Source organism: Xenopus tropicalis, chromosome 2, assembly GCF_000004195.4.
Source record: "Xenopus tropicalis strain Nigerian chromosome 2, UCB_Xtro_10.0, whole genome shotgun sequence".
In the NCBI taxonomy this organism is placed as follows: domain Eukaryota; kingdom Metazoa; phylum Chordata; class Amphibia; order Anura; family Pipidae; genus Xenopus; species Xenopus tropicalis.
This window is the reverse complement of record NC_030678.2, coordinates 168,160,577-168,181,267: the sequence shown is the minus strand read 5'-3', so window position 1 is coordinate 168,181,267 and position 20,691 is coordinate 168,160,577. Positions and strand designations below refer to the sequence as shown.

The 20,691-nt window shown below is 44.1% G+C and overlaps 1 protein-coding gene across 1 annotated transcript in view; it reads left to right on the top strand.

Moving 5' to 3' along the window:
* tmem135 (transmembrane protein 135) overlaps positions 1 to 18,669 on the top strand; it is a 219,725-nt gene extending 201,056 nt beyond the window's left edge. Inside the window, exons 7-15 of the mRNA XM_002936544.5 lie at positions 3,036 to 3,077; positions 3,319 to 3,453; positions 6,716 to 6,785; positions 11,671 to 11,838; positions 12,013 to 12,076; positions 12,280 to 12,356; positions 12,787 to 12,885; positions 13,934 to 14,001; positions 15,246 to 18,669. Coding sequence (XP_002936590.2) covers positions 3,036 to 3,077; positions 3,319 to 3,453; positions 6,716 to 6,785; positions 11,671 to 11,838; positions 12,013 to 12,076; positions 12,280 to 12,356; positions 12,787 to 12,885; positions 13,934 to 14,001; positions 15,246 to 15,378 — 856 coding nt within the window. The 3' untranslated portion in view covers positions 15,379 to 18,669. The remainder of the gene's footprint in view (positions 1 to 3,035; positions 3,078 to 3,318; positions 3,454 to 6,715; positions 6,786 to 11,670; positions 11,839 to 12,012; positions 12,077 to 12,279; positions 12,357 to 12,786; positions 12,886 to 13,933; positions 14,002 to 15,245) is intronic.
* The last annotated feature ends 2,022 nt before the right edge of the window (positions 18,670 to 20,691 follow it).

Sequence of the window (20,691 nt, the reverse complement as noted above, 5' to 3'; positions counted from 1 at the left end):
GAGCCCTGCCCAAAAGAGCTTACACTCTACAAGGAATTACTGCATTTCATACATTGGGCATACAGAGTAACATATAAAGCAATCAGTAACCGATACAGGAGGGGAAGGGAACCCTGCCCAAAAGAGCTTACACTCTACAAGGAATTACTGCATTTCATACATTGGACATACAGAGTAACATATAAAGCAATCAGTAACCGATACAGGAGGGGAAGGGAGCCCTGCCCAAAAGAGCTTACACTCTACAAGGAATTACTGCATTTCATACATTGGACATACAGAGTAACATATAAAGCAATCAGTAACCGATACAGGAGGGGAAGGGAGCCCTGCCCAAAAGAGCTTACACTCTACAAGGAATTACTGCATTTCATACATTGGACATACAGAGTAACATATAAAGCAATCAGTAACCGATACAGGAGGGGAAGGGAGCCCTGCCCAAAAGAGCTTACACTCTACAAGGAATTACTGCATTTCATACATTGGGCATACAGAGTAACATATAAAGCAATCAGTAACCGATACAGGAGGGGAAGGGAGCCCTGCCCAAAAGAGCTTATGCATGTATGTACTGTATGTATGTATGTATGTTGTAGTGGGAAAGATGGCCGTACGCTTTGGTTCAAAAGCTCTAGTAAACCGAACAATCTGCAAGAACAGTGCATTAATATTAGTCTGTACATCAATCTATAGTGCAGATGAGACTGTACATTAGTCTGAATCCACGTACCCTGCTTATCAGTCAGTCTGGGGATCAGACAGGTTTGAGAATATTGGCCAACCGTGTGTTCTGGTTTCCACTTGTGATTGGATAATGCGCTGTCACTAGTGATTGGTCGCAATTTTACTATTGGCCGTGTTACTTGCACTTAGGAGTAAGTAGTAATCAGAGCACCAAACACACAAGGCCTCAGAATACAGACTAAGCCTGATCTGGAGTGACTCCCGTTTGTGTGCCTGCCCAGGTTCCCAGTTTGGTAGAAGAAGTCACCTAGAAGTTCCATCACCAACCAGGCGGCCAATAACATTGCCCCTATTCAGGAGGGAGGGGCGCATTACCGGGGCAAATCAAAAGTACACAATAAGCAAATGTAAGCTGGGGCCACCCCATTTACCCTGAAACCAATCACTTTACACCAAATGTTCCTGGAATATGGTGGAGGTCAGGGTGTTGTGCAACTATAACTCTCAGTGAAACACAATAAGGGCACTAGTGGTTCTTTAACTCAAACATGAACAGATTTATTTAACTTGATCCACATAGGAGGAGTATGAAATAAACAGAAACGCAGCCTCGTTGGAGCTAAAACACTGCTGTAAATTCTATTGGATTCCTTTTGGTAGAGGGTAGGTGGAGCTTGGGGCAGAAGAGAGTGAAGAGAAAGCCCTGGGGTAAAAGAGGACCTCAGTGGGAGACAAGGAAAGGGAACCCTATAAATAAGGACTTGCTAGTGGTAGGTTAGCTCTTGTGTAGGAACAAAGGGGGAGTTACTGCTATTTGGTAGCTTTCCAGATTGGAATTTCAGGAGCTATCTGGTTGCTAGGGTTGAATTTAACCTAGCAACCAGGAAGCGGCTTGAATAAGAGACAAGAATATGAATAGCAGAGGGCCTAAATCCAAAGATAAGTAATAAACAGTAAGAATAAGAATAAAATGGTAGCCTGGCGTAGCTGCAATGATGTATGGGGTGAAGGCAAATAATTCAAAAGCTAATAATAAAGGAATAAAAACAAAAGACAATTGAAAAATGAAGAAGAACTGAACATTCTATTACATAATAAGAGTTAACCTGAAGGTGCAGCACTCCCTCATCTCCTGGGCTTCCCTAGGAACTAATAATGAGCTTTACTGAGGGAGCTTTGGCCATACTGTATGCAGTCGGGGGTGGAAGCCGCCTACCCTTGCTTTTGGGTTGTTTTTTGGAAACCAGAGATTGTGAAAATAGTGAAAAAATTGTGTTTATTGCACTTGTGGGCACGTCAGAAATCTGAGCACTGTGGGACTGTGAGCAAGAGCCGAGTGAGCCCCCGCTGGCGGGAAGGATAGAATGAGCGCTCTCCTTATTCCCCCAATTCCCCCTCAGTGACTGTGTGCAGCTCTCAGGGTATCACTGATACTGAGCAAAGCTTCTCTTACTGTGGGGAAAGGGGGACCTCTGCTGGTGATATACATTATTGCAACAGCCATTCATATGTGTCGTTATAGTTCTTATTTTTTCTTTTCTCATGTAGTTCTTATTTATTAATTTTTTTATTTGAAGATTATTGGACCAAGAACAAAAGAGTGTATTTCTAATATGTGCATACTATATATCCATACCATTATAAATATGGCTTAATACATACATTATCCTTTATAATACATGAGTGATACTCAAGCCTTGTGCCTTTATATGGGCACAGAACCCCTCAGTGACTGCTAATATCCTTATCATTTACAGTAGGGGGTACATTATCCCTTATAATACATGAGTGATACTCAGAGTTCCCTGTATAACTCAGCCTGCAGCCTTGTGCCTTTATATGGGCACAGAACCCCTCAGTGACTGCTAATATCCTTATCATTTACAGTAGGGGGTACATTATCCCTTATAATACATGAGTGATACTCAGAGTTCCCTGTATAACTCAGCCTGCAGCCTTGTGCCTTTATATGGGCACAGAACCCCTCAGTGACTGCTAATATCCTTATCATTTACAGTAGGGGGTACAGTATCCCTTATAATACATGAGTGATACTCAGAGTTCCCTGTATAACTCAGCCTGCAGCCTTGTGCCTTTATATGGGCACAGAACCCCTCAGTGACTGCTAATATCCTTATCATTTACAGTAGGGGGTACATTATCCCTTATAATACATGAGTGATACTCAGAGTTCCCTGTATAACTCAGCCTGCAGCCTTGTGCCTTTATATGGGCACAGAACCCCTCAGTGACTTATAATATCCTTATCATTTACAGTAGGGGGTACATTATCCTTTATTTATATGTTTTTTCTGATTTGGACTGAACCAAAGTTGTTTGTTTTGCAGGTGCAGGGATGGACTAAAAGGATTCGCCTTTTCAGCTCTGAAGTAAGTAGAACAGGGTTAGGTGACCTACAGGCCTTTAGATGGTACCAACCTCCTATAATCACAGCAGATGACAGGCAGGGGGTTGGACAGCTGCAGATTGCCCATCACTGAAGACTTCACTTGCCTAAAATGGACTCTATGGGAGATGGCTTTACTGTAATTTGGATCTTTCTGGATAATGGGTTTCCAGATGCCATACCTAGGCCATTTCTTACCTTTTCCTTATTCTGTCTCTGCGTAGGTTCATTGTGGGGAAGGAAGAGATCCCGGCACATACGTTGGTGCCAGAGAGCATGTATGCCAGAGCCGAGGAGAAGAAGAGCAAAGAGCAGAGGGGGCTCTCCCGGAGCAGCATCAAGAAACTCATGGACACAATGTAAGCTCCATCTTTGTATTGGCTTTAGATCGGCAGATTCCAGCCCTTCGCTCACGGGATCCTTTCCTACCTCTATAATGAATCCAGGTTTCTGGAATAAAAGGAGATCATTTACCTTGGTTACAAGTTTTTATCTACCGAGCGTTCAACTACAGACTTTGGGTTAAACATCAACCCACTTGGCCAATGAGCATTTGTTTGGGCCTATCCTTAATTTCTAGGGGTCTCCCCTTGGGATTGGGGGTACTCACTATATGGAGAAGTTACTGCAGTGGTTCCCAGACTGTGGGGCTGAGGCTTCGAGTGGGGGTAGGGATACAACTAGGGCAATTCCTATTGGCTCTCGATAGACCTGAGAACCCAACTTGGAGGTCAGGCCATACTTTTCATAATAACTCTTAAATATCTGTGTAACCCCTAACTGGCCAAGCACCCATACTCTTTGGGATGTCCAAACAAACCCATAATCCCAACTGGTATCTTGTAGGGGGTGCAAGATATTCACACAAAGACCCTGTTACCCGTAGCCAATTGTGGTGTTGGCATATTCATCCCTATATTCCTAATCACGTGATACCATCAGTGTGTTCAGCCGAATACGATTCCCTTTCCGAATGTTCTGCTGGGAATGCTTGGGAACCCCCCCGTGACACTTGGCACGGGCCATTTCTCTGGGATATTTTTTTCGTTGCTCACTGCCGGTATCTAACTGCCAGTGTCGGAGCCAAGAACGTGAAGGGTATATCCTTAGTAAAAGTGACAGTTTGTAGTTTTTATAGACACAATCACAGATAAAAGGCCACAGACTATGGAAGAACAAAAGTACAGAACATGTGCAATACGTTCTACATACAAATTGGAAACATCCTTTGGGGGGGGGGGAGATTTAAGGCCACGATCCAGATGTTCCAGGCGCATAACCCTCTGCCGCTCTGTAGGCACTGAGACTTGCAGTTGTACTCCAGCTCTGGCTCACCCACACCACATGGTCCACGTTCAATAGGCAAAATCTTATTTCTGGGTTTTATAGGGGTTATAGTGGGACCATATTAAGGAAAGACCCCTTATCCGGATTCTGTGCCTGTAATAAACCTGTCAGTAATAATGAGTAAGATATGAGCATACGACCCTGACATTTATATTATGGGGGAGACATTTTGGCATAAAAAGTTTGTGGCTATAACTGATTCTCAAAACTTTTTAAAGTTTTTGGAAAATTGTTGGTCAAGGCACGAAAATGATGGGAAATTGGTCTGTGAATGAGTCGCTATAAATACAACATTTCTACAACATTTTCCTTTACTAACATTGTTGTGAATTCCCCCCATTGAGATGTAGAACTAACTCACTGATTGGCCACACTGGGTACCAGTCTTCTCAGCCTTCTCATTACTGTATGGAGACTACACGGTGGGGCCAGATCCTTCTCCACCTCCTGTTGGGGGATCTTCCAATAACTATGGTCCCAGCAAGATCTACTTATTCCCTCCCCAACCAAAACTTTGAGGAAGATCTTTTTGCTTATGGCTCTGGGCCTCTCTTGTAGGACTCTGCCTCTGCTGTAGGACCCTGTCTCTGTTGTAGGACCCTGTCTCCATTGCAGGACCCTGTCTCTCTTGTAGGACCCTGTCTCTGTTGTAGGACCCTGTCTCCATTGCAGGACCCTGTCTCTCTTGTAGGACCCTGTATCTGTTGCAGGACCCTGTCTCTCTTGTAGGACCCTGTCTCCGTTGCAGGACCCTGTCTCTCTTGTAGGACCCTGTCTCTGTTGTAGGACCCTGTCTCTGTTGTAGGACCCTGTCTCTGTTGTAGGACCCGTCTCTCTTGTAGGACCCTGTCTCCGTTGCAGGACCCTGTCTCCGTTGTAGGACCCTGTCTCTGTTGTAGGACCCTGTCTCTGTTGTAGGACCCTGTCTCTCTTGTAGGACCCTGTCTCCGTTGCAGGACCCTGTCTCCGTTGTAGGACCCTGTCTCTCTTGTAGGACCCTGTCTCCGTTGCAGGACCCTGTCTCCGTTGCAGGACCCTGTCTCCGTTGTAGGACCCTGTCTCTGTTGTAGGACCCTGTCTCTGTTGTAGGACCCTGTCTCTGTTGCAGGACCCTGTCTCTGTTGCAGGACCCTGTCTCTGTTGCAGGACCCTGTCTCTGTTGCAGGACCCTGTCTCTGTTGCAGGACCCTGTCTCTCTTGTAGGACCCTGTCTCTCTTGTAGGACCCTGTCTCTCTTGTAGGACCGTCTCTCTTGTAGGACCCTGTCTCTCTTGTAGGACCCTGTCTCTCTTGTAGGACCCTGTCTCTGTTGCAGGACCCTGTCTCTGTTGCAGGACCCTGTCTCTGTTGCAGGACCCTGTCTCTGTTGCAGGACCCTGTCTCTGTTGCAGGACCCTGTCTCTGTTGCAGGACCCTGTCTCTGTTGCAGGACCCTGTCTCTGTTGCAGGACCCTGTCTCTGTTGTAGGACCCTGTCTCTGTTGTAGGACCCTGTCTCTGTTGTAGGACCCTGTATCTGTTGTAGGACTCTCCCTCCTTTTTTCCTTAATTTAGTAATTATTTTGGGTTGAAACCCCACAGACTGTTCTTCCACTTCAGCTAATTCTTCCGCTTCTTCTTCTTAGCGCCCCCCATTTTCTAAACGCTACTCCTCCTACAGTTTTAGGGGTACAACACCCAAACTCCCCACACTTCTTCGCCCTATAGGGGAGCAGGCTGCTTGTGCTTTTCTAAGCGATCCCGCCCCCCGTCTTTTTGTGGCGCCGCTCGGAACCCCCCAACTTGAATCACGTAGTCATGGGGTCAGCCTGAATGAAAATATTACATTTGTCGGATACCCAAAAGTGGGTGGAGTTACGAACAGCCAGTCAGATTTTGAATTTCAATGGAGGAAATCCAACCTGCTGCCAGTCTCACAGTATTAACCCCAGGGTCCCCAAACTCTTCACAGTTGGTCACTAGGGGACCGCAGTTTTAGGTTTGAAAAAGTGGGCGGAGCCACCAACAGCCAATTAGATTTCACCTATTAAATTTTAGTGGTTTAATTCCAGGGTTTCCAAATTTTGCAGTTTGTCACTGGGTGACTACCTCCCAAGTTTAGAAAAGTGGGCAGAGCCACCAACAGCCAATCAGATTTCATTCAGTGACTTCATGTTTTTCATTTTTTTATTTATAGAAGGGATGGTTTCTCCCGGTTTACACTGGAATCACCCATCTGTGGCACCTTTGTGTGGCCAATAAATGATTTTTTAACTACTCATGACTTCATCCTTAGATGCAAACATGGACCAAGACACAGATGTTGCAAACATTATGAAGACAACTGCATCTCCTACTGCGTTAAGGTGAGTCGGGGGGTGTCCGACGGGGGGAGCGGCTGAATGGTAACAAGATGTACGGGGAGCCGTGCCAGATACGGATAATGTGTTTGAGTAATTGCTATAGGCTTTCATGTTGTCTCAAGGTTCTGCAGCCAACAATCAGCTGTAAGCAGGAGAATATTACCGACGGTAATTGAGATTAGGCCTTTAATCAATCACGTTAATTAGCAGTATAAATAACACCACTTCAACTCTTGAACTCACTTTTCAGGGAAAAAAAAATAATTGCTGCTCATCATTTTATAGCATTTTCCCCCCCCATACTGCTGATCACTGGGGGTGGGAGGCGGCCAAGTGCTGCATTGATCATCATTTCATGTCGTTTATCCTGCAGTCATTGGCCTACTATGTGTGCCCCCCCATAATGTGTGTACCATATGTACTGAGAGAGCAGTCTGTCCGTGCCGAAGGAAGCTGCGCACATCTGTTATCTGGAGTTTATCATATATATATATATTCTATATACGAGAATAGTCTGTCTGGGCTCTTCTGTGTAGGGTTAGGCTGTAGTCTATCCAGCTTTTAGCTAAAGGTGGCCAAACACGTTAAGATCCGATGTCACCAAGCGAGCGGATCTTCTCCCGATATCCCCACCTATGGGTGGGTGATATCGGGTGAATTTAGGGGCCCTGGGGCCAAACGATCGAGTTAGAATGCTGGAATAGGTGCAGTCGGTTCGGGGACCACATCAACGAGCCGATGCGGTCCCCGATCCGACTAAATTTTTTAACCTGCCCGATCGATATCTGGCCAAATTCAGGCCAGATATCGGTCGGGCAGGTCCGCCATTTCTGCCCCTACACGGGCCGATAAGCTGCCGAATTGGTCTAAGGGACCCATATCAGCAGCTGCAATCGGCCCGTGTATGGGGACCTTTAGGCCTTTCATGAGACTGCTTTCTCGCTTGGACATCTTCTTGAAACCAAAGTAACTGTTGGTATGCCCTTTGGTGGCGTCTCATCCTAAATATAATCAACTAAAAATACTATCCCGTTTCCGAAATAATCACGTTACTCTTTATTGTCGTTCCTAAAAAAAACAATTACAGCACAAACAATATCGAACAAAATAACTGATTCCGACACAATTCCTGCATGTAGAGAGACAGGATTTCCGTCAGGGCCTGGGGCCAAACGATCGAATTAAAACGCTGGAATGGGCGCAGTTGGTTCGGGGACCACATCAACAACCCAATGCAGTCCCTGATCTGACTAAATTTTTTAACCTGTCCGATCAATATCTGGCCGAATTCAGTTCCTGCCCCTACACGGGCCGATAAGCTGCCGAATCAGTCTAAGGGACCCATATCAGCAGCTACAAGCCTGTGTATGGGAACCTTTAGGCCTTTCATGAGACTGCTTTCTTGCTTGGATGTCTTCTTTAAACCAAAGTGACTGTTGCCCTTTGGTGGCATCTCATCCTAAATATAATCAACTAAAAAATACTATCCCATTTCTGAAATAATCACGTTACTCTTTATTATCTTTCCTAGATACTATTAGAACTCACACAAAAAAAACTAATTTCAGCACAAAAAATATCTAACCAAATAACTGATTCCGACAATTCCTGCATGTAGAGAGACAGGATTTCCGTCAGAGATGGTTATTTTGAAAGGGGGAGCTCTGATACCACTTCAAACCAAAGGATGCAACCCTCCCAAACGACATATAAGACCTAACTGTCAATCAATATCTGACTCCACCTCCTGCATAAGACAGACAGATTGCTGAGAGGGGGATAGTGAAGAGTAGCCTCGTTATTACATAAACAATACTGAATTTGTAACTTATTATGTTTATAAAGTATCTTTATAGAGAGAGAGGTCGTGGAACTCAGTTATTGAATGGGATCATGTGGAAGTGCCTTAGTCTAGCAACTCAAGTCGATCAAAAAATTGTTAAAGAGCCCCAGACACACAGAAACCCCTAATATCCCTATCCCTGTAATCTGTTCCTTCAAAAAGTAGGAATAAATACCATTTTTATATGCTGAAATCCAGCTGCAAAACAGTTCTTCTCTTTCTGCATCGTTTGAAATCCTGGCAGGGGAGGAGGGACTAAACCACTGATGTTACAGATTGTAACAACTTCTCCACAGCTTACAGACAGCATGCAGGAACTACATAACCCACAATGCATTGCACTAGGATGTTCCTTTCCTTATTGGCATCACATGTGGAGCAAGGAATTGTGGGATGGTACCCACCATTCTAAGCTTTTGCCATTGCAATCACTGGGGGTTTATTCTGATGTTTATCACTCGCCCCTGGAGCTATCAATTGCCTGGGGTTACAATAAAAAAAAAAAGCTGGAAATCACTACGTGCCCCTGTCCTGCCACGGCAACCAATCAGCGGATGACATTATATCCGGAGTGGTGGCAGTTTCTTGGGGCCTGTTTGGATAAGCTGACAAGCCCATACCCAGTGCTATGAAAGTGCTGTGGATTCCAGCTCTGCACATGAGAAAGAGATTTCGTGCAGAAAGAGACGGATTTGGCAGAGAATGAGATATTTTGATACATTCCCTGTAATCTCCCGTGACACGGAGTGTCGGGATGTTGAGTAACATGACATGAAGCATATGCTAAACAAATCCCAAGAAGGATATTTTGTTTTCTTGGCTAAAGGCCTAAAACTTGAGAGCTCCTAGTTCATTCCAGGTGTAGAGACTGACGATGCGAAAGCGTTCTAGAATATCGACTGCGTTCACTTGTTAAAGGGAAAGGTTCAGGGTTATTTTAGAGAGCACAAAGCATTGGTTATAGCTACAAATATCATCCCACGTGTGCTGGGGTTTCTCTAGGGCAGGGGTCCCCATCCTTTCTTGCTCGTCAAATGTAAAAAGACTTGGGGAGCCACACAAGCACCATAAAAGTTCATGGAGGAGCCAAATAAGGGCTGTGATTGGCTATTAGGGGCCTCTATGCACCCTATCAGCTTACAGGGGGCTTTATTTGGTAGGAAATCTTGTTTTTATTCAACCAAAACTTGCCCCCAAGTCAGGAATTCAAAAATAACTCCCTGGTTTGGGGGCACTGAGAGCAACATCCAAGGGTTTGGGGAGCAACATGTTACCCCTGAGCCACTGGTTGGGGATCCCTGCTCTAGGTGGACGTCTTCCTTCCCATAATTGGCTTCCAATTATATGTGGGTCAGTTATACACTAACCTTATGTGCAGAGCCCCTGGAACACTAGAGAACAAAGGGCCAACGCATTATAATGCCCCCAGGGATACTGTCTGGCAGTAAATAATATCAATGTGTTTGTAGCATTATGTACCCGTATACTGATCAGAAAGCTACTGGTGGTTCTACTCTTCTTCTTCTTTACAGCACTAATGTTGGTATCTGGAGTTTATAGGGCCCTAAGCAAAGGCCCCCCTCCCTAACCTCTCCATCCAGACTCCTGAAGCACTGAAGTGCTGATCTTGGGGCACTTCTGGACTTCGCTATAGTGAAAGTCAATCTGGTCCTGGTTCCTTTCTGGTCTGTGATCAGAGTGATGGAGCCAAGGAAGAAAATGATGTGGCCAGACATGGCGGTCTCCAACACTGCTGTGCAGTTCTGTATTTTGGCAGCACATATGGGGAGCAGGACCACAGGCAGTCTGGATGGTGTGGTTGGGGGGGCTTTCCAGGGGACCTAGGCTTCTTCAGAGCTCTATAGTGCCCAAGTGAGCTATTCCCTGGACCTTACCTTACCCAAATGGCATTACAGCCCTTGAAGAGCCTTGGTCTCCTTAATGATTCTGTCCCATTGTTCTTGTTTCTCCATTCTCTTAAGGTCCCCATACACGGGCTGATTGTAGCTGCTGATATGGGTCCCTTAGACCGATTCGGCAGCTTATCGGCCCGTGTAGGGGCAGAAACGACAGCCATACCTGACCGATATCCGGGGCAGATATCGATCAGGCAAGGTTAAAAAATGTAGTCGGATCGGAGACCACATCGTCTCGAACCAACTTTGCATATACCCGTCGTTATAATTCAATCAAATTAGCCTACACGTTCCCCGATATCGCCCACCGGTAGGTGGGGATATCTGGTGAAGATCAGCTCGCTTGGTGACCTCTCCAAGCAAGCGAATCTTCACGTGTATGGGGACCTTTACTCGGAGTTTCCTCAGATTAGCCTCTTCATCCGGCCACCATTTTCTTGCTCATCCAGCACTATCTTGTAGGTTGTTATTTATTAGTTTCTTGAGGGTCCTGCTGTTATCCAACCTTTCCATAGGTCCTAACTACTGCACTACTTCCTTCCCTATCTATGTTGTTATATAGCTCCATGGCCTCAGCATTAGTCCTTATTCCCTGGAACTTACACCTGAGGTTTAATCCTTTACCAGCTTGCCAATAATATAGGTGCCAGTGCTTCTTGTATGGGCCCTTTGGCACTCCAGCACTTGTGCAGGTTGCATTGGTAAATGAGCTGTATATTATAAATAATAAATGGAGCATTCTGGAACCATTAGCAACAAAAATCTATCTTCCTATATGACAGACTCTCCCTACGTGTGAGGTCATCTACAGGGATAGGAACCACATATTTATTTATCATGGGAATCACCCGCGGGGAAGGAATGGTTAGTTTGGTATTTTATCTCTCAGGCAACAGATGTGGTAGAAAATAAAATTAGGCAGCTCCAAACATAAGTATTTCAGGCTCCAATTATATGAGAACAGGGGTAATTTATACACAGATTAGAATTTATTGATGCATTGGGAACATGGAGTGGCTGCCAGATGTTTCATTTAGGTTTGTTCCACCTGTAGGTAACATTACCGAATCCATTATATGTAGGGAACAAATAGTGTTTATTTCATTAAAGCAACATTTCTATTATCCAGGGCTTTATACGAATGTTTAGCATTGGCTATCTGATCCAGTGCTGCCTCCGCATCCCCTCCACCTTCCGACACCTGTTTACAAAACCTTCCCGCTTGCTGTCCCTCTTCTACAATAAGGAGAACTTCCAGCTTGGGGCTTTCCTCGGATCTTTCGTCAGTATTTATAAGGTAAGGGCGGCTGGGAAATGATTTTATTATGGCATCGGTATATATAACATCTAATGACTATTCCTTCCGGGCTGAACAAGAAATGAAGGCTTAAAGAAATCCAGGAATATCGTGATGTAGTTGCTAGTAGGACAAAATGTATCCAGCAAAATTATCAACTCTTTATTCCTCCAGGGTACAAGCTGCTTCTTGCGTTGGGTTCGTAACTTGGATGATGAGCTTCATGCAATCGTAGCCGGTAAGTCCTGACTCTTTATCCCTTCAGACACAAAGCAGCCTGCTCTTACTGTCAGTCCCAAAGCCATTGGGCATTTTTGTGGGATAAAGCCAATGTTTTCCCTTGCCTCATGGGCTTCCAATCTAATTGCTAACCTTCTCATTACAATAACAGTATATTCTTTTGTTTTGCACCAACATTTGCTTTTGCTTTTGTATCTCCAGGCTTTCTGGCTGGAATATCTATGATGTTTTACAAAAGCACCACCATTTCCATGTACCTAGCATCCAAATTGGTAGAGGTAAGTGTTCCCATTCACTTTGGTTAGCTTGGCTCCTGGTTCTGTGATGGAAGAAGCAAAGAAAAAGGTCACTCACACTCAGTGAAGTGATCACTCGCACATTCAAGGTATACGTTCTCCATACTGCAATACGTCTGTATCTCTCGGTATATAAAGTCTAATGGGAGTGGGATTTATGTTGATATTTTCAAAAGGGAAAGACGTGGGAGAACGGGTGCGAGTATGGCGCAGACAGGTGATCACTGCCACCAATCCTAGGCTGTAAAACAATAATCTCCTGGCTGTGCCGTGATGTCAGTGATTGGAATTCATTTTGATATTTAGACTTTTTTGCTTTTGTTTTCAGTTTTTTGGCTATGCTTTAACATATTTACCATTTCTGATTCATTTTGTCCTTCATTTTTTTATTCATTTTGTCCTCTTCCTGCAGACAATGTACTTCAAAGGCATCGAGGCCGGAAAATGTCCTTATTTCCCACACGCGGATAGTGTTATCTACGCCGTCTCTACAGCCATTTGTTTCCACGCTGTAAGCAGCTTCCATTAACATCAAGTCATGTCCTATTCTTCTTCCTATTCCTTGGCAGCCCCCAGATGCCATTTTCTCTCTTTTCTCCTGGATTGATACTGGTTGCACTTCTGGTTGTAGTAAACTTACTGGTTGTAGTAAAATATTCCTGCCAACCATCCCCTGAAAAGTTGAGATTGTGGTTGGGTCAGTAAGTGGCTTATCGCCTTTATATGAGTGAAGGGCAACATGGCAGGATCACACATACATATATATAGTCTGTAGGCTGCATTGTGTGACCCAAAGACCTCCTTATAATTCAAACTTAGTAAGAGATCAGACCATGGCTCACACATATTGTGGGGTCATGCATCAGCCGAGGCTAGAAAATGGCTTCAAATGCATCCTCACCTTTATTTACTGCCCTCACATAAAGCAGTCTCATTTTGGGGGTGGGAATAAAGATATGTCTTCAAGCAGGGCTCCCCATGTTCTTGTCTTTTCAGATTATAGTTGCCATTAAGGTAAATATGGGAGTGGTTAAGGGGAGTTTGGGCATGGTCTGGGTGAATGTAAAGCAGTGATCCCCAACCAGTGGTTCATGAGTAACATGTTGCTCCCCAACCCCTTGGATGTTGCTCTCAGTGGCCTCAAAGTAGGAGCTTATTTTGGGGTTCCTGGCTTGGATCCAAGATTTGGTTGCATAAAACCCAGTGTAATGCCAAACAGAGCCATCTGTAGGCTGCCAGTCCACATAGGGACTACCAAATAGCCAATTATAGCTCTTATTGGCACCCGCAGGAACCTTTTCCATGCTTGTGTTGCTCCCCAACACTTTTTCCATTTGAATGTGGCTCACAGGTATAAAAGGTTGGGGATCCCTGATGTAAAGTATGGGCAGAAGTGCCACAAATTGTTGCCTACAACTTCACTTAGAACCAGGGATGCATTTCAGAGCCTGTGCCCATACTTCCTGCCCTGACTGGGCTTTCCCTTATGTTTGCTTGTTTCTTCACTATACAAATCTGAATCTGAAAAAGATGTTTTTTTTCTCCCTCCCTAAAAACAGGCTGTTATGGAAGTGCAGAATTTGAGACCATCCTACTGGAAATTCCTTCAGAGGCTGACAAAGGGCAGGTATGAAGTTTCTTTCGATGAAAGTCCCGTCTGGTTATCATTTAGATATATATGCAGGGAATGACCCCTAAATCATTTAAAAGGGGAGATCTGTCTGTAAGAGAAAATGCTGTAGACCACTGACATTTTGGGGACAAGTGGACATTCAAAGAGTCTTACTGGTAGATACATGGGAGAAGATTCATTAAAAAAAAGAATAGTGTTGAGCGAATCCGTCCTGTTTTATTTCGCTGAAAAATTCATGAAAAGGGAAAAATTTGCAAAACGCATTGAAGTCAGGTTGCCGAAACCCAGCAAAAAATTCAGTTTTTTCAATTTTTTTTCAACTAATACTTTGAAAAACTTAAATTCCCCCAAAATTTAAATTCTGTGGTTATTTTGCCATGTTTTTCTTAAATACATTTGCTTCTTAGTTTCTGGTCCAACTGCCCGTTTGAACTCAGGATAGACATTTTGTCCCCATTGGTGAAGCTTCAGATGGGGTTTTCCACCTTCCTTTGAGTCCCTCAATCTACTGACCAAACAGGGCAAATTCCCTCCATCTAAAGTGTCAGCCATAATATTTGCCTTTGGGAAGCCGCACACAGTAACAGCTACTTGTTCCGCCTTAGTGTTAAACAACTGGATCTGGGGCTTAGGAGTCTCTCTGTCAGTCGCTGAACTGTGTAAAAGAGCGGCAGTAAGATCAGTCCCTCTATATACTTAGCCATAAAGGGATATTCTCTTCAATCAAAATGGCAGCCTCAAAATCAGCTCTTGGGAAGCTGTCCGTGCACAGTAAGGTCTAGTTCTTCAGCCTTCTTGTTTAATGGCTGAAATAATTGCTTCTTGTTGGGGCAGATTGCACAGGTCCCGTTGTCTGGCCTTTAGGCCCAAATAATTAGATCATATTAAGGGGAACTCAGAATTCCAGGTTACGCACAACCAGGATAGACATTTTGTCCCTATTGGTGAAGCTTCAGATGGGGTTTTCCACCTTCCTTTGGGTCAGTTACGTTTGGAAGGATATTCTTAGATAAAAGGATGAATTTGGAGCGTTTCCAAATAACTAATATGAAACCCAAGAAAATGAGGTTTCGATATCAATGCAAAGGGATTCATTACAATAAATGCAATTGAGCTATGGAACTTCATCCCAAGAGAGCTGCTAATGATTTATTGGTGGGTTGGATGTCACCCTTGTGACCAACTGTCAGTAGAGAAGAAGAGAATGTTCCTCACTCCGCATTCTGTTTTCCTTTCAGGTTTGCACTGATGAACAGAAAAGCCTTGGATGTTTTTGACTCTGAAGCATCTAAAACCTTCAACAATTTTGTCCCTAAACTGGACCCAAGGTTCTGCGTTGTAAAGCCAGAGCTGCCTCTTGCCCTGTCCTGAGTTCTAATCATTCTGAGGGCCTGAAGCCTCCTGATCGTCAAGATGAATAAATGAAAAAGCTCCGGGGCTTGCCTCCAGTATTAACTAATTTACCCTGACCAATCCAAACATGGCTTGATTGTAGCTGAATATCATCCCATTGGTAGATTTATAGAACGATTCGATTGGATCAACAGTAGCGAAGCTGATGACGAGGCCGACGTCACTCAGAAACACTGACCATTGTGAATGTTCCTGGGTGCTCGTGTCTGGGTCGCCAGTTAACGATATACTCTAATTTAGCAGAGTAATTTATGACATAGACTGAAGATTATATTGGTGATTGAACTAATAGGGATGCTAACCTCTAAAAATGTCTTAATTTGCCTCTCTATGAAATGGGAGAATGTGAGCAACATCCGGCTGTATTTACAACCCCAACATTGAATCCCGATTTGTCATAATTGAGCTCTAAGTACCATGAATTATAGATACGGAGGGGGCATGTTTTCAATTTAACTCTTTTGGTTTATGTACTCAAATTAAATTGTGAAAGCAAGAACATCTAGTCAGTTCTAAGGCTTAAGGGGTTAAGAATCTCTCTATCCATCTCTCTATCTATCTAGTTTACAGTGTGAAAAATCAGTCCCTCCGTGTACTGACCAATAAGGGCAAATTCCCTCCGAGCAACATGTCAGCTATAAAACTTGCCTTTGGGAAGCCGACATTGCACAGTTGTAGCAACTTGTTCAGCCTTAGTGTTAAGAACTGGATCTGGGGCTTTAGAATCGCTGAACTGTTTTATTTACAGTGTGGAAAAAACAATAGAAAGATCAGTCCCTCCATTTACAGACCTATAAAAGCAAATTAGCTCCATCCAAAATGTCGGCCATAAAATCTGCCTTTGGGAAGGTGGCCATGAACAATAATACTGATTTGACCAACCTTGGTGTTAAACAAGTGGATCTTTGGCTTAAGAATCTACCGTTCTACAGTTGCTGAACTGTTTTACAGTGTGAAAGATTAGTCCCTCCATCTACTGACCAAACAGGGCACATTCCCTCCATCTAAAATGTCCGCCATAATATTTGCCTTTGGGAAGCCGCACACAGTAACGGCTACTTGTTCTGCCTTAGTGTTAAACAACTGGATCTGGGGCTTAGGAGTCTCTCTGTCAGTCGCTGAAAGAGTGTCAGTAATATCAGTCCCTCAATATACTTAGCCAAGTGATATTCTCTCCAATCAAAATGGCGGCCTCAACATCGGCTCTTGGGAAGCTGTCTGTGCACAGTAAGGTCTAGTTCTTCAGCTTTCTTGTTTAATGGCTGGACTTATTGGGGCAGATTGCACAGGTCCTGTTGTCTGGCCTTTAGGCCCAAATAATTAGATCATATTAAGGGGAAATAATTCCAGGTTACACACCAGCTGTGACACTCTTGTAATAGGAACATACTATGTTACCGTTGGCGTGTTCCAGTTCCATGACATGGTCCATAAATGGCAGGATCTAGAGCCAAGTTGGCCAACTGCACAGATCTAGTTGTCTTGAAGTTTGTCAGACAGTTCACAGAGGGGCCCATGGGAGGGAAACCTAAGCCTTTGGCTAAATATCTTACAGTTGTGTGTATGACACAAACTACCCCAGGTTTTACCCCATTTACAGAGTGAATGGCTTCACATGCTGTGTCTATGGCACTTGCGGGGCATCATGGGAGAATATGGAAGGTTCCAACCCAGTTACGAGGGATATACAGTATACAGGCACATTTTTCTTTCAGGTCCTTCCTTTCTCATCGGGAGACTTACAATTGAGATAAATATTGAGATAGGTGACTTTTCAGTAAAGAAGTCAGTCAGTTATTAAAGCACTTGAGTCTTGGTTTCCCTTTTACCCCCTGGGTCACCCAAATTTGTTGTTTTGGGGGTAGTTGTTTATGGGAGTTTTATTTATGGGAGTATATGGGATGCTGAAACTGCAGCAGGGTTTTCTCCCAGGAATGAAATCATTAGGATTATGGGACATAACTAATGACAAATGGGAGGATTTACTTGGCACCAGATACCCCAACCCTTGTCATGTCATGTGACTAAGGCTGTCACATGGGTTGGTGGCACTAGCCAGCAGCCTGTTTGGTGCATACTCTCCATGTGCTAAGAGCCTATCTGATGACATAAAATATGATTTGGTGAAAGACATGAGGAGCTGCTACCATGAAATGTCAAAAACATTGCAATGGAGTCTTCAAACAAGACCAAGTCGGCCTTTCTGACCCTGAGGGGTCCCTTGTTCTCTAGTTATGAGGAGTATTCTGAAGTGAGCAGGTTACTAATGGCTTCCTACTCCTCCCGCTCAATAGGCACGTTGCTTACTGTCCAAGAAATATTCCAGCTCTTTGTTTCTATTCTGCACATTTTGTCTCTGAGATCCTTGTTATGCTCCTCTTCTTGGCCAAGTCTTTGTTTAGAGATGCCCATCACAGTGATCTGCTGGTTTCATTATATATATATATATATATATATATATATATATAATATATATATCATCAGTAGAGCTGTGCCTGCTCCCATGAATACAGCTGCTCTGCTCCCATGAATACAGCTGTGCCTGCTCCCATGAATACAGCTGTGCCTGCATCCGTGAACACAGCTGTGCCTCCTCCCATGAATACAGCTGCTCTTCTCCCATGAATAGAGCTGTGCCTCCTCCCATGAATACAGGTGCTCTGCTCCCATGAATACAGTTGCTCTGCTCCCATGAATACAGTTGCTCTGCCCCCCATGAATACAGCTGTGCCTGTATCACCAAAAATAAAACCTGAAGACCAAGTGCAAAGCCGCACTGTTTCTTTCCACCTGCGAGGTACTACAAGCTGAATGTTTGGGTTCAGATAAATTCCATTTGCAGAATTTTTTTGTTCTGTTGTGTTATTTCATACACTTTCTTTTGTATCATTTAAACCCATTTATTGGCCCATTGTACGGTACATTGGGAGGTTCCTGGAGGCTGAATGTTTTTCTAGTAACTGTACCCGGCCCGTAGGATGGGGCCCAGCTGAGCCGACTCCCGCGCATGATCTGTGAATTGAGACAAACTTATGTTCTGTTAGGGATAATGATAAAATATCAATTTGGTCTTTAATCTATAGCAAAACAATATATATATATAATATAATATAAATTCCGGAACATTTATTTGTAAGGAAAGATAGATATCCAGTTATGATTTTTTTCTCAGTTTTACCTCTGTTTTCTATGATTTGTTTTTAAAAAAAAAAAAATATGTATTTAAAAATAAAAAATAATTTAATCACATTTATTTGGTTATGTTTCTTGTGCAAAGAGCTGTTATTGTATCCAGGGAGTATTCTAAGGAATATGGGGGAAGTCAAAACCTGGTTTAAATTACTTAACTTGGATAAGTGACTTCTAATATCCTTATCATTTACAGTAGGGGGTACATTATCCCTTATAATACATGAGTGATACTCAGAGTTCCCTGTATAACTCAGCCTGCAGCCTTGTGCCTTTATATGGGCACAGAACCCCTCAGTGACTGCTAATATCCTTATCATTTACAGTAGGGGGTACATTATCCCTTATAATACATGAGTGATACTCAGAGTTCCCTGTATAACTCAGCCTGCAGCCTTGTGCCTTTATATGGGCACAGAACCCCTCAGTGACTTCTAATATCCTTATCATTTACAGTAGGGGGTACATTATCCCTTATAATACATGAGTGATACTCAGAGTTCCTGTACAACTCAGCCTGCAGCCTTGTGCCTTTATATGGGCACAGAACCCCTCAGTGACTGCTAATATCCTTATCATTTACAGTAGGGGGTACATTATCCCTTATAATACATGAGTGATACTCAGAGTTCCCTGTATAACTCAGCCTGCAGCCTTGTGCCTTTATATGGGCACAGAACCCCTCAGTGACTGCTAATATCCTTATCATTTACAGTAGGGGGTACATTATCCCTTATAATACATGAGTGATACTCAGAGTTCCCTGTATAACTCAGCCTGCAGCCTTGTGCCTTTATATGGGCACAGAACCCCTCAGTGACTGCTAATATCCTTATCATTTACAGTAGGGGGTACATTATCCCTTATAATACATGAGTGATACTCAGAGTTCCCTGTATAACTCAGCCTGCAGCCTTGTGCCTTTATATGGGCACAGAACCCCTCAGTGACTGCTAATATCCTTATCATTTACAGTAGGGGGTACATTATCCCTTATAATACATGAGTGATACTCAGAGTTCCCTGTATAACTCAGCCTGCAGCCTTGTGCCTTTATATGGGCACAGAACCCCTCAGTGACTGCTAATATCCTTATCATTTACAGTAGGGGGTACATTATCCCTTATAATACATGAGTGATACTCGGAATTCTCTGCCCTTTCTTAGGAGATACATTATTTCTGATTCTAGTGTTTAGCCAAAACCCTATGAATCCACTAGGTGGCAGTCTACCAATATGATAACAAGTAATTGCATTTAGACAGGATGAAATGTTCCATAATGCTGTATTATGTGTCAAATTAATGTTGCAGCTGTTTCCAGACTGGCACAACCACATGGCTGAGTTGGACCGGCCTGCGGGATACTGGGCAGATCTATTGAGTTTCTGCAAAGAGACTCCCTGCTGGGCCTCATTTATAAACAGACACATTTATACATGGGCAACAGCCATACCCCCAAACTGTCCCGCTTTTCGTGGGACAGTCCCGGTTTTTACAGCGCATCCCGCTGTCCCGGATAGTTGAATGAATGTCCCGCATTACGGAAATGTAGAACATTCATTGAACAACCCAGGGACAGTGGGATGCGCTCGCTGGAGCCGAGCGCTCAGGCTCCGGCTCGTTCCGTGGTTCCTGCACCTTATGCGGCTCCTCTAACTGCAGCTACAGGCCCTTTTATAAGGTTGCGCCCGTGCGTACGTGTGACGTCACACGTACGCACGGGCGCAACCTTATAAAAGGGCCTGTCGCCGCCGTAGAAGGAGCCGCATAAGGAGCAGGAGTCTCAAGAAGCAGCATCTATGGGGGGGAGCACTGTGTATTGGAGGTATTCTCTATGGGGGCAATTAGGGGCTACTGTGTATAGGGGGCACTGTGTATTGGAGGTATTCTCTATGGGGGCAATTAGGGGCTACTGTGTATAGGGGGCACTGTGTATTGGAGGTACTCTCTATGGGGGCAATTAGGGGCTACTGTGTATAGGGGGCACTGTGTATTGGAGGTACTCTCTATGGGGGCAATTAGGGGCTACTGTGTATGGGGGGTACTGTGTATTGGAGGTACTCTCTATGGGGGCAATTAG